This window comes from Bactrocera dorsalis, chromosome 5 (genome assembly GCF_023373825.1).
Source record: "Bactrocera dorsalis isolate Fly_Bdor chromosome 5, ASM2337382v1, whole genome shotgun sequence".
In the NCBI taxonomy this organism is placed as follows: Eukaryota; Metazoa; Arthropoda; class Insecta; order Diptera; family Tephritidae; genus Bactrocera; species Bactrocera dorsalis.
In genome coordinates this window covers 34,452,060-34,471,461 of record NC_064307.1, presented here as the reverse complement: position 1 = coordinate 34,471,461, position 19,402 = coordinate 34,452,060, and the positions used below count along the sequence as shown (strand labels likewise).

At 38.8% G+C, this 19,402-nt stretch overlaps 2 protein-coding genes across 2 annotated transcripts in view; one reads left to right on the top strand and one right to left on the bottom strand.

Annotated features, from left to right (window-relative positions):
* The first annotated feature begins 7,637 nt into the window (after window positions 1–7,637).
* LOC105227122 (uncharacterized) overlaps window positions 7,638–19,402 on the top strand; it is a 266,518-nt gene continuing 254,753 nt past the window's right edge. The window contains exon 1 of the mRNA XM_049459215.1: window positions 7,638–9,142. The gene's annotated coding sequence lies outside the window, so the exon portion shown is untranslated. The remainder of the gene's footprint in view (window positions 9,143–19,402) is intronic.
* LOC105227161 (uncharacterized) lies at window positions 17,664–19,396 on the bottom strand. The gene has a single exon (XM_029550560.2). It carries the CDS (start codon window positions 18,874–18,876, stop codon window positions 18,490–18,492), a length of 387 nt encoding a protein of 128 aa, XP_029406420.2. The 5' UTR covers window positions 18,877–19,396; the 3' UTR covers window positions 17,664–18,489.

Genomic DNA, 19,402 nt, shown 5'->3' with positions numbered 1-19,402 from the left:
ATAAATTGAGTTTTTGTGTTTCAGATGATTAAAACATGAAAAATCGTGGCAGTGCCAGTGAAAAACCACATCACCCTGCCATTTTTCCGACAGATGTTATCAAAAAATTCCGAAAAATTTTGTTTATACACTCTCTTATGATATGTGAAAAAAGTTCTATTGTAGGATAAAAAAACTCTATGAAAAAAATGTCAAAAAACAGGCCAGATTCCCTTACTGACCTTTAAAACAAAAAGAAATCATCATCATTTTTGTCCCATCTTGAGCTTGCCGGCTTTATACTCCCAACGCTTCAGCGTTCTGATTCACACCATCAATAAATCTACAAGTATGTTTTGGTCTGTCTGCCTCTGCTTTTGTCATTTCTGTATCTGTCTATGAAAATTTTAGAATTTAGGAGAATAGTTTTTGTCGGCGCGAATAATTTGCCATTCCACTGTAGCCTGAATAATCTAATTATTGTTACAATATTTCGAGGTGGCTTAAGGGGAGAGTCACTATTTCCTTTCTAGCTTCAAAAATATTTCAAATTCCCATCTGAAACTTTGGGGACGTATTCTTGATTATTTTTAAAGAGATTTAAGTAAAAAAAATCGATTTTTTGAAGCTTCTAAATCAGGCTCCCCCCTTAAACAAAGTCTAAAGCCCTTGGTTATACCGCTGCTTTCATATACTACCATCATCACAAATAAGTCCGAAAATTCTGCGCAGCCTTTCGTTCAAATACTTCTAGCTTGTTTTCTTCAGCTTTGTATAACGTCTCGGTTTCGCTGGCATAGTTAGCACAGGGGCAGTCAGTGTGCTGCAGATTGAAATTTTCGCTGATCCCATGAAGGGTATGATGCTGTAGGTGTCACACTAAAGTAATATTTGTTAGCGGTTATGTAAGGAAATAAACTAATAAACTAAACTTCCGAAGATATTATTTATTACTCCTATTTCTTCTCACTACCCTCAAAGTTTTTGCAATTTTTCATTTAATTTTTCTTTTGATAAAATTTCTTTAAATTCCTTTATTAAAGAAATAGGTTACCTGCATAGGTTACCTGCATAGGTTACCTATAAAAAATGTAAAAATATCAAAATAACATAACAGTGTATACCTAACTCAGTAGCGGCTACTGTATTCCTTTAGTGTATTTCTTTAGTGCATAACTATTTCTTTAGCATACTTTTAGGCGCAAGAAAAGTTTAAGGCTTACTGTATTAATTTCAGATACACATTCGTATTGCTATGCTTAATTTTTATTTGCTACAAACTGATTATCATAACACGATGTTAAAACTCTATTTTAACTAACTTTTCTGGCATTATGGATACTTTGTAAGAGTTTTATAAATTTCAAATAAAACATAAATTTCAACTTAATTATATTATTGAGTATATTAAGGTGTTAGTTAGGGGTAGTCAGAATTTTCAAAAAATTATTTTTTTTTTTGCATTTTCGTTAAGTGTAATATCTTAAAAATAAAATAACTGTTATATCTTAAAAATAACTAACTGTTGATTTTTTCCCAAAAATTTAGACAACAATTTTCTGAGGCCGCCACTTTGTTATTTTTTGAAAAAAAAAATCCTTCGTCAGGCCCGAGTTCATCTATTTATATTGATTTTCGTGACTGCAAGTCAACACATTATATAATAATGCTATATTACCACTAAATACTGAAAATTCTCATTTTTTCGTGCCTCTGACTACCCCTAACCCCTTAAGTCTGCACCGAAGTTTGTAACACCGTCGTATAATCGGAAACGTCGGAATCTCCATTAAAAAGTATATGTAGATATCAGCACAACGAGCTGTGTCGTTATTGCCATTCTTGTCTGTCCTACATCTATCTGTATATACGAGAAATGTTGCATTTTTGCACACGCCTTTTTCTCCCCAAGAAACCACTTATTTTTTCGGAAGCGCCGAATCGGATCATTGTAGCATATAGATGCCATACAAACTAAAGCAGAAAATTAATATCAAATGACATGGATTTCCGTCCAAGGCAACGCTATAATCTCAAAATATACTTATTTATAGTACCCGCTAATCATTGGGACAAAGTACCCGAAAATTGTAAATAAAACGCATACAAATTTATTTCGTAGCTTTCAAAGTAATGCCTACCAGATGAAATAAACCTATGCCAACGATTTTTCCAAACGAAACACTTTTTTTAAACACCTCTTGGGACATAATTCAGCTTCTTCAGCGAATTTAGTTTTACGGAGCGGCAATTTCAGTTTAGGGAAAAAGAAAAAAATACACGAAAAAACTCTGCTTAATAAGGTGGTTGATCGATGGTATTCATTGCGTTTTAAATCCGGTACATTCGTGTCTCAATGCGATGGTGCATTATCATCGTGAAATCCATGAATTGTTCTTCCGCAATTCCGGCCGTTTTCGTACGGATGTTCTCACGCAAATGCCTCAATACGGCCAAATAGAACTCCTCATTGACCGCATGTCCCTCCGGAACAAGTTCTTGACGCACTAAAACACGAAAATCGATAAAAGAAATGAGCACTAATTTGATTTTTGAGCGGCTTTGGCCTAGTTTTTTGGTTTAAACTCGTTTTTTCTCTCCATTCTCATGCCTCATCGGTTGTTATTATGCTCTCCATGAATATGGAATTGGAATTCGATATTTCAGGCATGTCCAAAGCGACCTGTTTACGGTACTCTATTTAAAAAAAACCATTTCTCGCGAAACGAGTCGAGCAAAAACGCGTTTCGTACCCAAAATATTCATCTAAATCATATAAACGGACTCGCGAGAGATGTCGAGCTCTCTTGCCATCTCTCTAACATGTGCCTGACTATTCTCAAACACCATATCCTTCACTTTTTATATTTTCATCAGTTAAAAAGGTCGAAGGACGTCCAGAACGAGGCATGATTCAACGATCTCTCGTTCGCCTTTGAAGGCTTTATAACAGCCGTTGACTTGGGTCTTTGATACAACTGAATCACCGTAAGCCTTTTCCAATATTCGCAATGATTTCGCGAACGAAACTTGGTTAGAAATTCAAGATTTGAGACAAAGTCCTTGTTCGATATTTTTATCCATCGCAATACGCTACTGAGATGTACCAACTTAAGCAGCTGCTGTAAACAAACTGATTGACAGATCGCGTTCATATCTGGTATAGTAATTAAGAACAGTCCTACCTCCTAACTTAGCAAAAAACATTTTTGTGAAATATCATTTACCCGGAGAATTTAAATACAATTTCCGGGTGCTATTTTGTCACAATGTAAATTAAACGAACCAAATTACGTCCTTGTATGGAAAACTTTATTTTATTTGAAAAGGATGGATGGAACAACGGGACAGTCTCTGAAAAAATAATTCAGATCAGAACACTATACATACATATATTATATTTGCCATACAAACTGAACGATCAGAATACTCTTCTTGTATGAAAAACTTTTTAATTTGAGGTAATATCTGCACGATATACGAATTTGACATATGTAGATTATTGCCTAATGCAATAAAGCAATTTCCGAATGTATTACTTAGATCAGACCACTTTAACATATAGCTGCCTTACAAATTGACAAAGTCCATGATTAAGTCCAAACAAGAGCACTCATATAAACATATATCAAATGATAATTCGGATATTTTACAATTTTTACTTACATATGTATAAACATATGAATATTTTTTTGAATAACAATCGTGCTAACAACCGGGCTTTTCTTTACCGCAAAGTAGGTCGCAGCTAGCTAGAGTAAGCGCTAATAGCTAAAAGTAAGAACGTCAACAAGCGTATAACAAATAAATAACAGATAACGTATAGCAACCAAGAAATCATTTTCACATTTCACTCTTTAGTCCACTTACTAACCGACTAACAAAGCGGCAGCCAATTGTGAAATTGACAATGAAAGCAAAACACCAGTTAGCGAATCGATTGAGACTAGCGACGCAGACATTCGCTTTTGCGGCTGCCATTTCTTCATCAACTTTTGGCGTATTGGTTTTGTTACGGTTTCACACACCACAAAATAGGTGATATATATCACCACATAAATAAACTTATATACATATACATAAATGTATATATGCAAGTGTATATATGTATATGTGTATATTATGCAAATTTAGTTAGTAACTATGTACATATATTACCGTAAGAAAATTTATGAACTCTGCAGCGCATGAATACTGCGAAAAAGTGCTTGTTAAAATGTGACGAATACTGGCATGGCCCTCCCATTAACTTAACATAACTAACATAATGAGAGTTCTTATGAGTATTGAGGTTTCTCAGGTTCCGCATGTTTTACAAATAGTAACGGGTGATTTTTTTGAGGTTAGGATTTTCATGCATTAGTATTTGACAGATCACGTGGGATTTCAGACATGGTGTCAAAGAGAAAGATGCTCAGTATGCTTTGACATTTCATCATGAATAGACTTACTAACGAGCAACGCTTGCAAATCATTGAATTTTATTACCAAAATCAGTGTTCGGTTCGAAATGTGTTTCGCGCGACAAATTTTGTTCAGCGATGAGGCTCATTTCTGGTTGAATGGCTACGTAAATAAGCAAAATTGCCGCATTTGGGGTGAAGAGCAACCAGAAGCCGTTCAAGAACTGCCCATGCATCCCGAAAAATGCACTGTTTGGTGTGGTTTGTACGCTGGTGGAATCATTGGACCGTATTTTTTCAAAGATGCTGTTGGACGCAACGTTACGGTGAATGGCGATCGCTATCGTTCGATGCTAACAAACTTTTTGTTGCCAAAAATGGAAGAACTGAACTTGGTTGACATGTGGTTTCAACAAGATGGCGCTACATGCCACACAGCTCGCGATTCTATGGCCATTTTGAGGGAAAACTTCGGACAACAATTCATCTCAAGAAATGGACCCGTAAGTTGGCCACCAAGATCATGCGATTTAACGCCTTTAGACTATTTTTTGTGGGGCTACGTCAAGTCTAAAGTCTACAGAAATAAGCCAGCAACTATTCCAGCTTTGGAAGACAACATTTCCGAAGAAATTCGGGCTATTCCGGCCGAAATGCTCGAAAAAGTTGCCCAAAATTGGACTTTCCGAATGGACCACCTAAGACGCAGCCGCGGTCAACATTTAAATGAAATTATCTTCAAAAAGTAAATGTCATGAACCAATCTAACGTTTCAAATAAAGAACCGATGAGATTTTGCAAATTTTATGCGTTTTTTTTTAAAAAAAAGTTATCAAGCTCTTAAAAAATCACCCTTTATAATATCCATCTTCTAGAATTTTGTACCATGGAGCTTATATAATACGAGGTATGACAATTAAGTAATGAGACTGATTCCATAAAAACCGTATATTTGAAAATTATTCTACAACTCATCCCCTTCAAAGTAGTCCCCTTGGGCAGCTATACAGCGATTCCAGCGCGTTTTCCATGCTTCCTAACATTTCTGGAACGCTTCGACTGGGGTGTCCGCGAGTACCCTCGTCACGGCCGCCTGGATGTCCGTAATCGACTCAAAATGGGTTCCTTTGACCACCGATTTTGGTTTAGGAAACAAAAAAAGTCACAGGGTAACATATCGGGCAAATAAGGCGGCTGTTGCAACACGGCGATCCCTTTAGAGGCCAAATACTGGGACACGCTGAGGACGGTGTGGCACGGCGCGTTGTCGTGATGAAGGATCCAGTTACGAGCGATGTCTGGGCGCACCCTGTTGACTCGTTTTCGCAATCTTTCGAGTACTTGGCAATAGTAGACTTGATTCACAGTCTTCCCCGGTGGAACGAATTCTTTGTGGACGATTCCACGGCTATCAAAAAAGGCAATAATAATCGTTTTCACCTTCGACTTGTTCATGGGAGCTTTTTTCAGGCAGGGGGCGCGCGGAGACAACCATTGTGAGCGAGTAAGAGCACTATCACCATACACGACGATTACCTGAAATTGGTTAAGTAGTTCCTAAGCTACTGCTACTGCCTACTGCTATATGTATATAGTCCTTTGTAAAGCTTTAGAAAATAAGAACTTGTAAATTAACAAAACGCTTAATAACCAATACAAATTTACGCAGGCGTTAAATTGGCTTCCCTAGACCTCCTTAACGTCAAGAAGGAAATGTTGAGTTGTTTCCACCTAATCCCCCTAGCTCTGACCAAGCCGGCCGCTTGTAGTAGGATACGGCAGCACCGAACTGCTTCCATATTACTTATAACTTTTCTGAGGCGCCTTTCTTTGCTAGGCCATCAGCTTTACAAAGGCTTGCGAGTCCGATGTGGCCTGGCACCCATACTAGCCTTTTAACAAAGACATTCGATGCTATTAATACCAATATTAGGCATTCCTTGGCCAACACTGAACCCACTGTTCATGAGTTGAAGGCTAGTATAGCCGCTCTGCCAACTAAGTGAATGATTACTTCTTTGAAGGAGGATGCAGTCCGTAGCAGTAGTCTATTGTTACCTTAATGGCTGCAACATCGGCTTGGAAAACACTACAATAGTCAGGAAGTCTGAAGCTGGAGTTGATAGAGAGCTCCTAACAGCAAAACCTCTCCACCAACCTTTCCTCAACTCCCTCGTCGGTACATGGGCAGAAAGGAGCCGCCAGAGTTTAGTTTGCCGACTCCAAGATCCAAGTGATCCGGCGTGAAATCAAAGTGTTTTAGGATTTTCGAGGCATGTGTACTTTTAAGAACCCAGATTTGAGTCTGATAGCAACTTTCGCATACCATACATCTTTCGATGTGCAAGATCGCATTAAATGCCGTCGTTGGAGTGGACTTTAGTGCACCACACTTGCTGATGAGCGCCATTCGTCGAACAATTTCTTTTCAAGTGTGGTCTTTTATAGAGCGCTCCACTACATAAAGACTCCATAGAACATAATGGGCTTGACTGTGGTATCATAGAGCCAGCGGACCATTTTCGGTGAAAGACACCACCCCTTGCATAACATAAAACCATTAAGTTTATCTTATGTAAATATTGTTGGGTCCACAAAATCCATGCCTAACGCCTTAAAACTTAAAAGCATATCTGTGAGTCACAATTGGCTCAAAATAAAGTGGATACACAATAAAGTTGCAAAAAGTGGAAAGATATTTCTTGTCTCTTATTTAATTTACACTGTAAATAAAATTTGTCAATAGACTAGTTAGCAACTTAGTGCAGTCGCTTGCGATCAAAGTCACGAGTTGAAATGGAAAAACTTTGCTATTTTACAGTTAGCGAGAGAAAGAAACATTATACACACTCACACACACAGCAGTGTGTGTAAAGTCCGAAAAAAAGTGTTTGCAAACAAACGAGAATTATAAACTGCACACTTAATATACGAGTACGCGCTCTCATTTTCCATATTATCTCTCTCTCACTCTCTTTCTCTCTGCCTTACGCTCCACAAACACGCCAAAGAGACGAAAGACTCAAGCTACAAACTCGCCGTCCCAATCGGAACAAACAAATACCCACAGTCTCACTGCTTTTAGCCTTTCTCTTGGCCATTTACGCTTTTTTGGCTTTATCTGCGCCAACAACAGCAACAGCTACACTCGGCGGCGTGCACATTCGCTTTTGTATACGAATTTGGAGTATGCCAACCAACTGGTTCCGATTGTATCTGCGAGCGACGCTTTGTGTGTGGCGATCGTCGTTTCGTATGCGGCTGTGCCAGAACTTAGGGCAGCCAAAGCATTCGTTAGTTAACCGTTGTGACGGCTGAACGTGCAGAACGCGTGCACATCGTAAGCTCCGGATCGAGTTAGTTGTGTACCATATCGGGCCTTGAGTTGCTTGCAAAAGTGTAACGGTGGCTGAGCAAGTGGACGCAAACTGTGAATTTGACTCGAAGCGGTGTCTTTTGCCGACAGATTATTACACGCCGTCGCAGCTGTGCGTTGTGCCCCATTTTCGAGTGTGTGAGCCATTTAAAAGTTTTCCACTTTTCATCATTAAATATATTCAACCGAATTGAAATCGAACGTGTGTTGTGTGCAGTGCAAGAAAATTACAGCTTTGTGGTGTACTCGCGTATGCATGATCGCTGATCGCGTGTGGTTAAAGACGCCAGTAATTGCAGCCTATGGCGAACCAACTGACCAACTTTAACCCAGAAAAAGTGCATTGCTGACTGCAAGAAAAAAAAAGAAAAAAAAAACAAGAAAATAACCTCAGAGTCGCCATCGTCGTGTCCGCACACACACATTCGCTCGCACAGTGAAAACCCCAGCTCGAACTTGATTTCGGCAATTCTTCATTCTGCATTCTGCATTTCATTTTCGTTTTCGGTTTCGCGTCGCACCTCGAACGTCGAGCGTCGTCGTCACCCCGTTTGGGTTGGAAATTGTCGGATTGTTGGATTGTCGGCTGGCTGGGCCGCTCGCTTGCATTCTAGCTGCTGCAACCGGCTGGTGATGCTGGCCACATTAGTCTTCGCATTGCGCTTATTGGTGTCGTGCGCTGTCTTGGCCAATCTGCACAAATACCAACGTCCGCTGGATTTCGCCTGCCTGGCGATTGTGCTCGGCGCAGGCGCATACTACATTGACGCGCAGCTGCGCGAGTGGTTCTTTAGCGAGATCACACGCCTGTGCTAGCGTCTGCACGGACCGCGCGCAAGAAGCGAAAGAAGGGCAAGCATAAATGCCAATCAGTGAGGCAAAAGCATCAAAATCTATTTGCAATTCTAATTCAACTCAATTCAACTCAACGCGGTGTTGTATATAGTGTGTGCGCGTTTCTGTTTTGCAAGCATAAATAAATTATGCAATGGAGTTTTGAAAAAGTAATGCCATTAAAATGTCTATCGGCCGCAAAAGTGGAAGTGTTGCAGCAAAATTGTACAAGAAAAAAACGAATTGGAAAAAAATATTGAAATAGTTGTGCAAAAGTGCTGATTGTATTTGAGAACTCAAGCCATAAAAGTGTACGAAAAATTGTGTACTCACCTTTATAATTCACAATTGTTACACAATATATGATATTTCTTACGAAAAAATTTATAAAACCGTGAGATTGTTAGTGAAGTGGTACAAAAATATAAAGTAAACATATTTTTTGTGGATATTGTGCAAATATTTGTTGTGCTTTGTAACATTCTTTGTGTAAAATATTCAATACACGAATTGTGTCATCCAGCAGGAGATTGGATTAACTTGAAATAAGGTGAGTGAGCTATATAAAAATAATGCAATAAGAAATTTCTGTAATAAACTCTACATCGAGGTAGTAAATGGTGCCGAATTCGGATAAAATGTCGCTGCAAAAAGTCGAACTAAAGGACAAAGATCAAAGTAACCTAAAGAAAATACCTCGAAGAGGTATTATGATCGCCAAGAATCCATAAATATTTTTGCTATACTTGTAAGTTTCGTGTCCAGGGTTATGCATAAGTATTTCGCAGTATTGTGATATGGTATTTGCGCACCGCTTAAGTACATATATGGCCACTTGAAAACATAAAAATTTTCTTTAGAAAAGATAAAAATTAACATCTTTTTGAAGAGCTGTATATTTTTTCTTTCAAACTAATTGCATTTTCTTTGGTTCAAAAGTTTTCCTTTATCTGATTTCTTAAGAAAAATCCACACAAACACTTATAATCGATTAACTTTTGGAAAAAGAATATAGTTTTCCATTGCACACAAAAATAATGACTGAACTGAATTTTATTTTTGGCTCGGAAAATCATAATAGTTTATCGATTATTTCATTCCACAAACCTTAAAAGCCCAAAATATAATTTTTTCTATCGATTTATGTTATAAGGGGAAGTACTATTAGGATGACTGGGTTCCCAGCTCTAAGCTTAATGCTTTTCAAATCAAATGTATGGCCACTTCTTTATGAGATAAGGACGCCTGTTAAAATTCAGATCGATATCTCAAAAACTGGCAGACTTGTTTGCGTATATAAAGACGGATATGGCTAAATCTACTCAGCTCGGCATGCTAATCATTTATATATATACTTTATAATGGTTGATCCAAGTAGAGATAGGTACTTCTTTCAATAATATTCTTTTGACAGATCACGCGTGATTCATGTCATGTTATTTTTAGTATTTATTATATATATTTTTGGTATTTCATAATGGAAAGACTTACGTCTAAAAAGCGCTTATAAATCGTTCCACTTTATTACGAAAATTCATGTTCAATTTATAGTCAACATAAACGGTCTGCTGAGCGCAGTACTAATCGCAACACCATCATCTTGAGACCCAGCATTCATTGTTAGATAATATTCGACCAAATAAGCGACGTCCAGTACGCTGTGAAAAAAATATAGCAGCCGTTGCTGAGAATGTACGCGAAGACCGTGGAGAGTCGATTCGGCGCCGCTCACAGCAACACAGACTGACTTATGGAATGACTTGACGCGTTTTACGTCGAGATCTTAAATTGAATGCTTACAAAATACAGCTTGTGCACGAACTGAAGCCACTCGACCTTTCCAAGGGACATCGTTCCGACGTTTTCGAGCCAAGTTTTGCTCAGTGATGAAGCTCGTTTCTAACTCAATGCGTATGTAAACAAGCATAATTGGCGGATTTGGGACGAAGAGCAACCTAAAGGTTTGGCGTGATTTGTGGGGCGGTGAAATCATCGGTTTATATATTTTCAAAAACAATGCTATAATAACCGACTATTTGATGCGTGGAATTGAAGCTCGTGATTTGGCTCGAAATTCGGTTTCAGCAGAACGGCGATACTTCCCACACATCATTAATCGATCGATTTCATAAAAATTTGACGTTTTGGGCCGGTCGATGGCCACCAAGAACGTGTGATATCACACCGCTATACTTTTTCCTCTGAGGATATGTAAAGTATAAGGCCTATGCGGTCAATCTCGCTCCGATTCAGGGCTTCAGGGCTTCAGAGCAAAACAGCACGCGTGTCATTCGCCAGTTATCAATCGAAATGCTCCAACAAGTCATTGAAAATTAGATTCAATGGATGTAACATCTGAGAAGTAGCCGCGGCCAATATTTCAAAGAGATAATCTTTAAAAAATAAATGCCAAAGCATGTTCTTTCGAATGATATTAGAAATTACTTATTAGATTTGAAGTTTCAGTGTTTTTGCTTTTAAAAAATAGGGAACTTGAAATAGATCACCCTTAAAGACCTCTGACGTTACCGTTTGTATCTTATAATTATCTTGGCAAACTTAATATAAATAAATAACCGGTGATTTTTTTGAGGTTAGGATTTTCATGCATTAGTATTTGACAGATCACGTGGGATTTCAGACATGGTGTCAAAGAGAAAGATGCTCAGTATGCTTTGACATTTCATCATGAATAGACTTACTAACGAGCAACGCTTGCAAATCATTGAATTTTATTACCAAAATCAGTGTTCGGTTCGAAATGTGTTTCGCGCTTTACGTCCGACAAATTTTGTTCAGCGATGAGGCTCATTTCTGGTTGAATGGCTACGTAAATAAGCAAAATTGCCGCATTTGGGGTGAAGAGCAACCAGAAGCCGTTCAAGAACTGCCCATGCATCCCGAAAAATGCACTGTTTGGTGTGGTTTGTACGCTGGTGGAATCATTGGACCGTATTTTTTCAAAGATGCTGTTGGACGCAACGTTACGGTGAATGGCGATCGCTATCGTTCGATGCTAACAAACTTTTTGTTGCCAAAAATGGAAGAACTGAACTTGGTTGACATGTGGTTTCAACAAGATGGCGCTACATGCCACACAGCTCGCGATTCTATGGCCATTTTGAGGGAAAACTTCGGACAACAATTCATCTCAAGAAATGGACCCGTAAGTTGGCCACCAAGATCATGCGATTTAACGCCTTTAGACTATTTTTTGTGGGGCTACGTCAAGTCTAAAGTCTACAGAAATAAGCCAGCAATTATTCCAGCTTTGGAAGACAACATTTCCGAAGAAATTCGGGCTATTCCGGCCGAAATGCTCGAAAAAGTTGCCCAAAATTGGACTTTCCGAATGGACCACCTAAGACGCAGCCGCGGTCAACATTTAAATGAAATTATCTTCAAAAAGTAAATGTCATGAACCAATCTAACGTTTCAAATAAAGAACCGATGAGATTTTGCAAATTTTATGCGTTTTTTTTTTTTAAAAAGTTATCAAGCTCTTAAAAAATCACCCTTTATAAATGTTGCAGTTTTAAAGTAGTCTAAACAAAAATAAGATCGTTAGGTCACATGGTCATTGGAAAATCAGAAAAACTCACCACAACGGTACTTTTTGAATTATTGATTGTATATCATATTGAGATTATCACATACAAAATTTTTTCCCTTACTTTAGGGCATATGGGAAAAGCACGCTTTTGGCAGCGCTAACTTTGACTTTAATGGCTCAGATCTTTATAAAATTTACTAGAATTAATCTCAAAAGTATAAAGAAGAAAAAATTTCAAAAAATTTTCGAGTTTTCGACAAACACAAGTGTATGCATATAATCCCTTAACTTTCTTCGTTCAAAGCTTCCAAATTATTAATTTAGTTCTTATTTACTTCTTAGGTAAGTTAAAAGCACACCATTCCTTACTTTTTTCCAATGCATTTGCCTGCTGGCTTAATATGAAGGTATGCTTTAGGTACTATTTTTGAGTTAGGTGGAATATTCCGAAATTTAAAACACAACTAGTATGTCGTACACTTGAACACTTTGCATAGTGAGACAAAATTTTACTATATTTATATACTTTTGCTAAATTTTCCATTGAACTTAACATATGGTCGACACATTAAACATAAGTGATATATACTAAACTCTTAACGGAAAATTTTCAACGTATTGGAATAACTAGAAAAACTGTTAGTTTTCAAAATATTTCCCGCTAACATCAAAATTTACTCGCAGGCACCTAAAGCCGCGCCTCTTTCACAATGCAATGATTTTGTAGAAGCTTCAACCGTCAGCAGAAATCTTAGGCCAAAACGAATGCAGTCAAACAGCTTGCCGCACGTAAATGCACACTTGTGCAAAATTGAACTTTAAGCTGTACTCTAGCGACGGCAAGCCTGTAACGCAGCGTTGCCGAGACGGTCTGCTCAACTTAATGTCAGACGCGCACAAATAGTCGCAAATAAGCGACCGCTTGACTGTGACGCCCCAGCACCAGCACCCAACGACGATGACGTCGGTGAAGGTGATGGTGATGGTGCCGAGCTATAAATGCCAAGCGAATTTTTTCACAAAATACCAATGTAAAATAGAAGATAGAAAAGAGAAGGACAAACAGCCAGCAAACACTGAAAAAATGGTAATAAGAAACAAATAGAAGCAACAACAGCAACAATGCAAGTAGATTTTTTGCTGCAGCAGCACAGCAACAATGCTGATGGAAAAACCATATTAATATTATACGATAGCAACAACAATAACAGCAATGCGCCCAACGACAACTATCAACACGAACGAACACAAATCACGTTTCGTGGGAATTGGACGCTTGAGCACTCACTCGCTGCCTTCTCATCGCGCCAACGTGCGCTTTGGCAGCTTGGCTGGCTGCTCCAATGCCGGTCTCCAATCAACCGAAATCGGTATTTACCCACAGCGTCCATTGCAGTCGCAGCGCTGCGTTGCAATGCGATTTTTGTTGTTGTTGTTGTTACTGTTGCGTCCTCCATTGCCACTGCGGTGGCTTCAGTTTAGGTTTTTGGTTTGCATCTCGTCTTTGCTTGCAACAGAATGTTGCACTTCTACAGCTTCGCCTAGTTTTGCATTGGTTATGTATTGCCAACTGGATAGTATTACCAGATTTCTACCTTCATGGTGTCTTTATGGTGTGTATACCAGAGCTTTTTGTACCATATTTTAAATCTAGCTGAGATCACTTGCATTGCCTAGTGCGGGTATAGTCAGCATTCACACTCTAAGTTTGAGTTATGATGGTTCAAGCGGTGCTTATTATACTGAGATTCAGATTTCCCATGCCTATTTTTATTTACATTGCGACATTGCTCAATAGAGGTTAGGGGATCTTAAAGCAGCCATGTTTCGGAAAAAGACCATGAGTCGTTTATGTTTGAGCTTCCTCCGAAAATAGGCGACGTTTAGGAATGGTTGCGTTTACAAATGAAAAAAGTAGATATTTCAATATATGACAGCTATCCATAACTTTCAAAGAAAGATTCTATTACTTTGAAGGTGAGTTCTTTTCTTAATTTGCCTACAAGGCTGGATGGAATGTAGGTTATTTCATTGAGTTTTCGTTGCCCCTGAGAAACATTAACCATTTCTGGTCTTTTTCGGATTTTCGGAAAAGTCTTTATAAGAAATGAAGTCTCATTACTTTTGTTTTTATAACTTGAACAGCATATTAAGCTTGCCACCAACTTTGCAACACTCAGATGGTGGCTTCGGACTTGACGTAGCCTCAACGGAAATAGTCGAACGGCGTCAAATCGCACGACCGAGGCGGTCAATTGACTGGGCATTTTGTGAGATAACACATTCACCAAACTTCCTTTTCAATAAATCAATTGTGACGTTCGCTGTGTGGTTTGTGGTGCCATCGTTTTGAAACAACATATTGTCCAAGTCCATATCATGCATTTCGTGCCAAAAAAATTCGGTTATCATTGAGCGAAAGCGATTCCTCGTTACAGTAATGAGCCGGTCTTGATCATCACGTAAGAAACGCACCAAACCGTAATTTTTTTCGGAATGCAATTATGACTCATGGAATACGTGTGGATTGCTACGCCATGACCAATAACGCATATTTTGGTTATTGACGAAGCCATTTCAGCCAGAAATGAGTCTCATCGCTGAAGATGATTTTTCGATGAAAATCCGGATCATTTTCAAGCTGTTGTTCATCCCAATTCACGAACATACGACGATTCTGTTGATCAGACGACTTCAGTTCTTTCATCGATTTGATCTTGTAAGGATGTAGGCCAAGCTCTTTTACAAAATTCGCCACAACGACGTCACAGAGATGCCCAACGCTTGAGAACGACGTGTGAGAAACTGATTTGGGTCTTCCTCAATTGATGCGCTAGCGGCAGCAATATTCTCGACACTACGGGCACTTCTTTGTCTCACTGGCACGGGAATATTTTGTACTGTGCCTGTGGATTCAAATTTTTCCACTAGACGCTCAATTTTTGATCTGAAAGGACGGTTATGACCACCAAAAATTGAACGTAGCGCTCCTAAAGTTGAGGCCACTGACTCCGAATTTCGGTAGTAAATTTTAATAATTTGGAGTCGTTGTTGGATCGTATGCCTTTTTATGAAGAAAGGACAAACCTTACTGGAGAGAAATGTCAAAAGAGCGGGAAAAAATGAGGGTCGTTTACTGTCCATATTGTTCTACTTTTATAGCATCGTTTTAAAAGAAAACCCGTTTTATACAAATAATCATCTTGACAAGCTCAGTCGACAAACTACGAAAAGACTTTATCGACTACCCAATAATAAACCGTTTGTGCTAGTCTAGTGAAATCATCTCTAAAACTCCCAACTCTCCCAATTTTGTCCAACTCGCTTTTTGTCATAACTGTGAATTATTTCAAAAATCTGTATGAACATGTCAGTTGACAATCGAAGTGTGGGTTAGTAACCAACTCTGAATGCAGCGCAAAAATTAGCATATCAATTATTTTATTAAAAAGCAATGCATTAATAAATTATTTGCATAATTACTGCGAAGAAATTGCATTTCAAAATTTAAACACTCAACAAGTACAGCTTTCTGCTAATCTTCAGCGCCACACCTGATGGCAGTACAATGTGCCATTTACATTCTTACACACACACACACATACATATGTATATGCCCATATGACTTGATCAGCAGTGCCAGTCACCTAAAACTCTACCACCACTTTACCGGTTATTTGGCTTGTTCGCAATCTCTCGCAGGCATTTATGACCAACTCAAGCCATACGAACGACTGACGGATGTCTTTACTACGCCAGCTTGGCTTGTTTAAATGTGGCGGCAGCATTGCGATAAGAACAGGAATTTCCACTCCTACATTTTATGTATGTCATTATCTGCAAATAAATTTCTATTTATTTTTGTTTTTATTTGCGAATACTCGTCCACTCGTCCACTCGTCTATAGATAGCTGGAGCTGGAGCTATTGCCATAATGAGTAAATGTGACAGTACCTAAGCGTCATTAAATGTACCGCTTTGGTCGCTGTGGTCGCAGTGGAAGCTGTACGCGTGATTATCGCAAAAGTTACCGGTTGTGGCGATCGTTTAGTCGATTTAGTTGGCGTTGCTTAGTTCGTGCCTTAAAAGTAATTGTAAAGAAGACCTGTAGATACTTTAATTAGTATCGTAGTATGGAGAAACCCACATTGTTGCTCGATATAAAGTGCAATAAATATTTGGGTATAAATACTTTGAAAGTGCTGTTAGAAACTCTCATTGTACGATTCTCAATTTCAGCGGAAATTAGCAATAAGAAACTTTCTAACTTGTAGTATGAACATTGCCAAAAGCAATGCGGAGAACTTGATTGATGTTATATGCCACTTAGACCAAATCTAAATCACTTGACCAACACGTGGAATGCACTAACTCATTTAATTATTAAGATTTTGTAAAATTTTCTGCTTGAAATTTGTTACTTCATTGTTAATTAATGAGTTCACGCCATCAATAGGTGAGTTTCGCAAAATCATTCAGGTACCTAGGTCAGGTTAGGCTGTATGGCTTAGAGCTCCGCATGGCGGAGTATTATTTTTGAACTTTTATGAACTGTACTGTGTGATGTCAGACGTAAAAATAGGATAGTTTGATATCAACTATCGACAAAACGGCTTATCAAAACTTTGCTTATATGCTTCATTTCTGTTATCGCTATTCAACTTGAATGTCTAAAAGTACGAGATCGGAGGTGTTTTCTGCCTTGATCTACTAAAAGTCGTACAATCGAGAAGGAAGTTTTGAGTTGAACCCATCTCAACTTCTTTCAAACAGTTGATACAGCTGGCATCCGGTAACATCTTCTATTTTTGCATGCATGAATCCCGATCGGATTATGTTCAACTAGAACTCCTACAAACTTTGGAAGGTAGACCTTTCTGAAAGCGCAAAAACGGCCTTCCGACAGTAAAGTGGTTGGTAGTTGGTCAATGCTTGCTGAACTGGTCTGAGGCTCATCAGTCCAGTAGTGAACCACAAGCAGCCAATGGAGCTTCTACTCGTACCGACTCCAAGTTGAATTACAATCGTGTGCCGGACCCAAAATATGGCAGAAAAGAATGGGCCTCGAGCCTTACCAAGGTGGTTGGTGTGTCAGTTCCAAACTGTCAGTTGGTACTGAAAATGTCTGACATGTTTGATCACCTGTGCTTTTGAGCGCCGTGAGGTAAGGTTGTCGTCAGCAGGAACCTACGTTAAACATGCCGTAATTATTATGCAGTACCTCTCCTAGCAAACTCATCAGCTCTACCGCTGAGGCCAAGCACCCTAACCATTATTGATGCTAAAGATATGGAGTTTAAGCATCCCTTCCTAGACTTGATCACACAGTTAACGAACTCAAAATATTTATTACTCTTCCAGTGCAAACAAGCGGCGATTATTATTTCTCAAAAAAAAATTATATAAAAAACAGTTTTTAAAGTTAAGCCTTTCCTATTTCTCTTGCAATTACTTGTTAGTATACTCATACTCTATCTTTCTATTACTCTATTGCCTGAGCTAATGGTGCAAAGAATAGACCTCCATCATTTTGGTTAGTAAAGGGTAATCCATCGGACCACAAACCACATCAAACTATTGTTTTCTCTTGAATCTCTTCAGGTTGCTCTTCATCCCAAATGCGGCAATTTTGCTTGTTTACATACTCATTGAGCTAGAAATGAGCCGAAGCGAAGCAATGTCGCTTTGGAAGGTCGAGCAGCTTCAGTTCTTATACAAAGTGTATTTTGTATGCTTTCAATTTAAGATCTCGACGTAAAACGACTCATGATCTGACAAAAAAAAGATCTCTTGTTGGATCACTCGTTATTATATATTCTTTAAAGTCAAGATGCTCTCACAACTGATTGTGCTTTTGTATTTTTTTTTACAAATTCAGGTAATACAACATTGCCTATATGCTTTCAATTTGACAGATGTGAATTTTTCTTGGAACATGGACTGTCAGTTGACGTGAATTATGATGTAAAGTTAGTACAGACGCGAGACAGCAGCTGTTGGTTCGGGTCTATGCTATTAACTTTATTAGCAGAAAGTAATGTACGTTATTTGCAATGACAAAGTCTATCTATATTAGAGTTAGACGAGTTAGTTAAACACATTGTGAGCATAATTTTACCAAGAAAGTAACCATATGAATAAAAAATCAGTTCAAAGACACACTTTGGTATTTCAACTTGATGCAAGTTATATTTTTTCAGTTTTTATACAAGCTTTTAACACTACAAACTAATACACTAACCTACATATAATAAATTAATAAATATACAATTTAAAACTAGTTAACTTTACAATTAATCACAGCGGTACGAAGTTAACAGAGATGCTTAAACATTAGACGACGACTACTTCACGCGCGAATGTGCCGCTGTACTGCTTATATACGTAGAATCTTTAATGGCCTTCTGCTCCACGCCCATTGCCAATTTGATAAGCTTTGAATAACGCGAGACTTGCGTCTGCAGATGCTTCTTGAATGACATTTCTCGGCTTATGATACGCAAATCTTCGTCGCTGCGGTTGCTTAAATTCTGCACGTTCTCGCGTATTAGGCACTCAGTGAGAGAGATCTTCGATTTGGCGACGCTTAGACTACGTGTATTGCCGCGGCGCAGCTCCTCCTGATACATAAAGAGTTGATAGCCAACAGATGTTTTGCTTTTACTCTTATTTGCGTTGCTGCTGCTGTTGTTGCTGTTGCTGGTGGTGCACTTGCGCATTAAGGAACCCATTTGGTGTGGTGTGTGGACGGTGCTCGTTTAAGTTCGGTTGTTAAGTTTAAGTAGCTGGTCGGACAAATGTTATTTATTGTCAGTTGAAGACTTGACTTGAGCGGCAAATATTCTATTTTAAGTATAATATTTGAGTCAGACAGTGAACCAATGGCACACGTTAGCAGCTAACACACAAATGATGAGTCCTTGTTAGCATGCTGTGCGCTTTTATACTCGCGTCTTGGCCGCAGCTAGCTTCGCGACTGTACCCATGATTGTGTGTATCAAGGTGTATTTGGCATGGCCATAGGCCGTTTTTGTTGCATTGTTTCACACCTGTGTTTTCCGCGCTCACCGAGTCAGCCGCGCGCTCCTCTCTCGCGGGTGCGCGTATCCTTCCGCGTATCTTTGCGCATATCTTTGCGCGTATCTTTACGCGAAAGGACCGTTTAATCCGCAAATACCTTTTTGCTGGGCGTTTCTAGAGCGCAGCATCGTCTCCGCCGCCGAAAATCACTTTAGCAAACAAAAGACTTCACGCAAA

Excerpts from the sequence above, each read along its gene's own strand:
- LOC105227161 (XM_029550560.2), bottom strand. The coding sequence starts at position 18,876 with ATGGGTTCCTTAATGCGCAAGTGCACCACCAGCAACAGCAACAACAGC.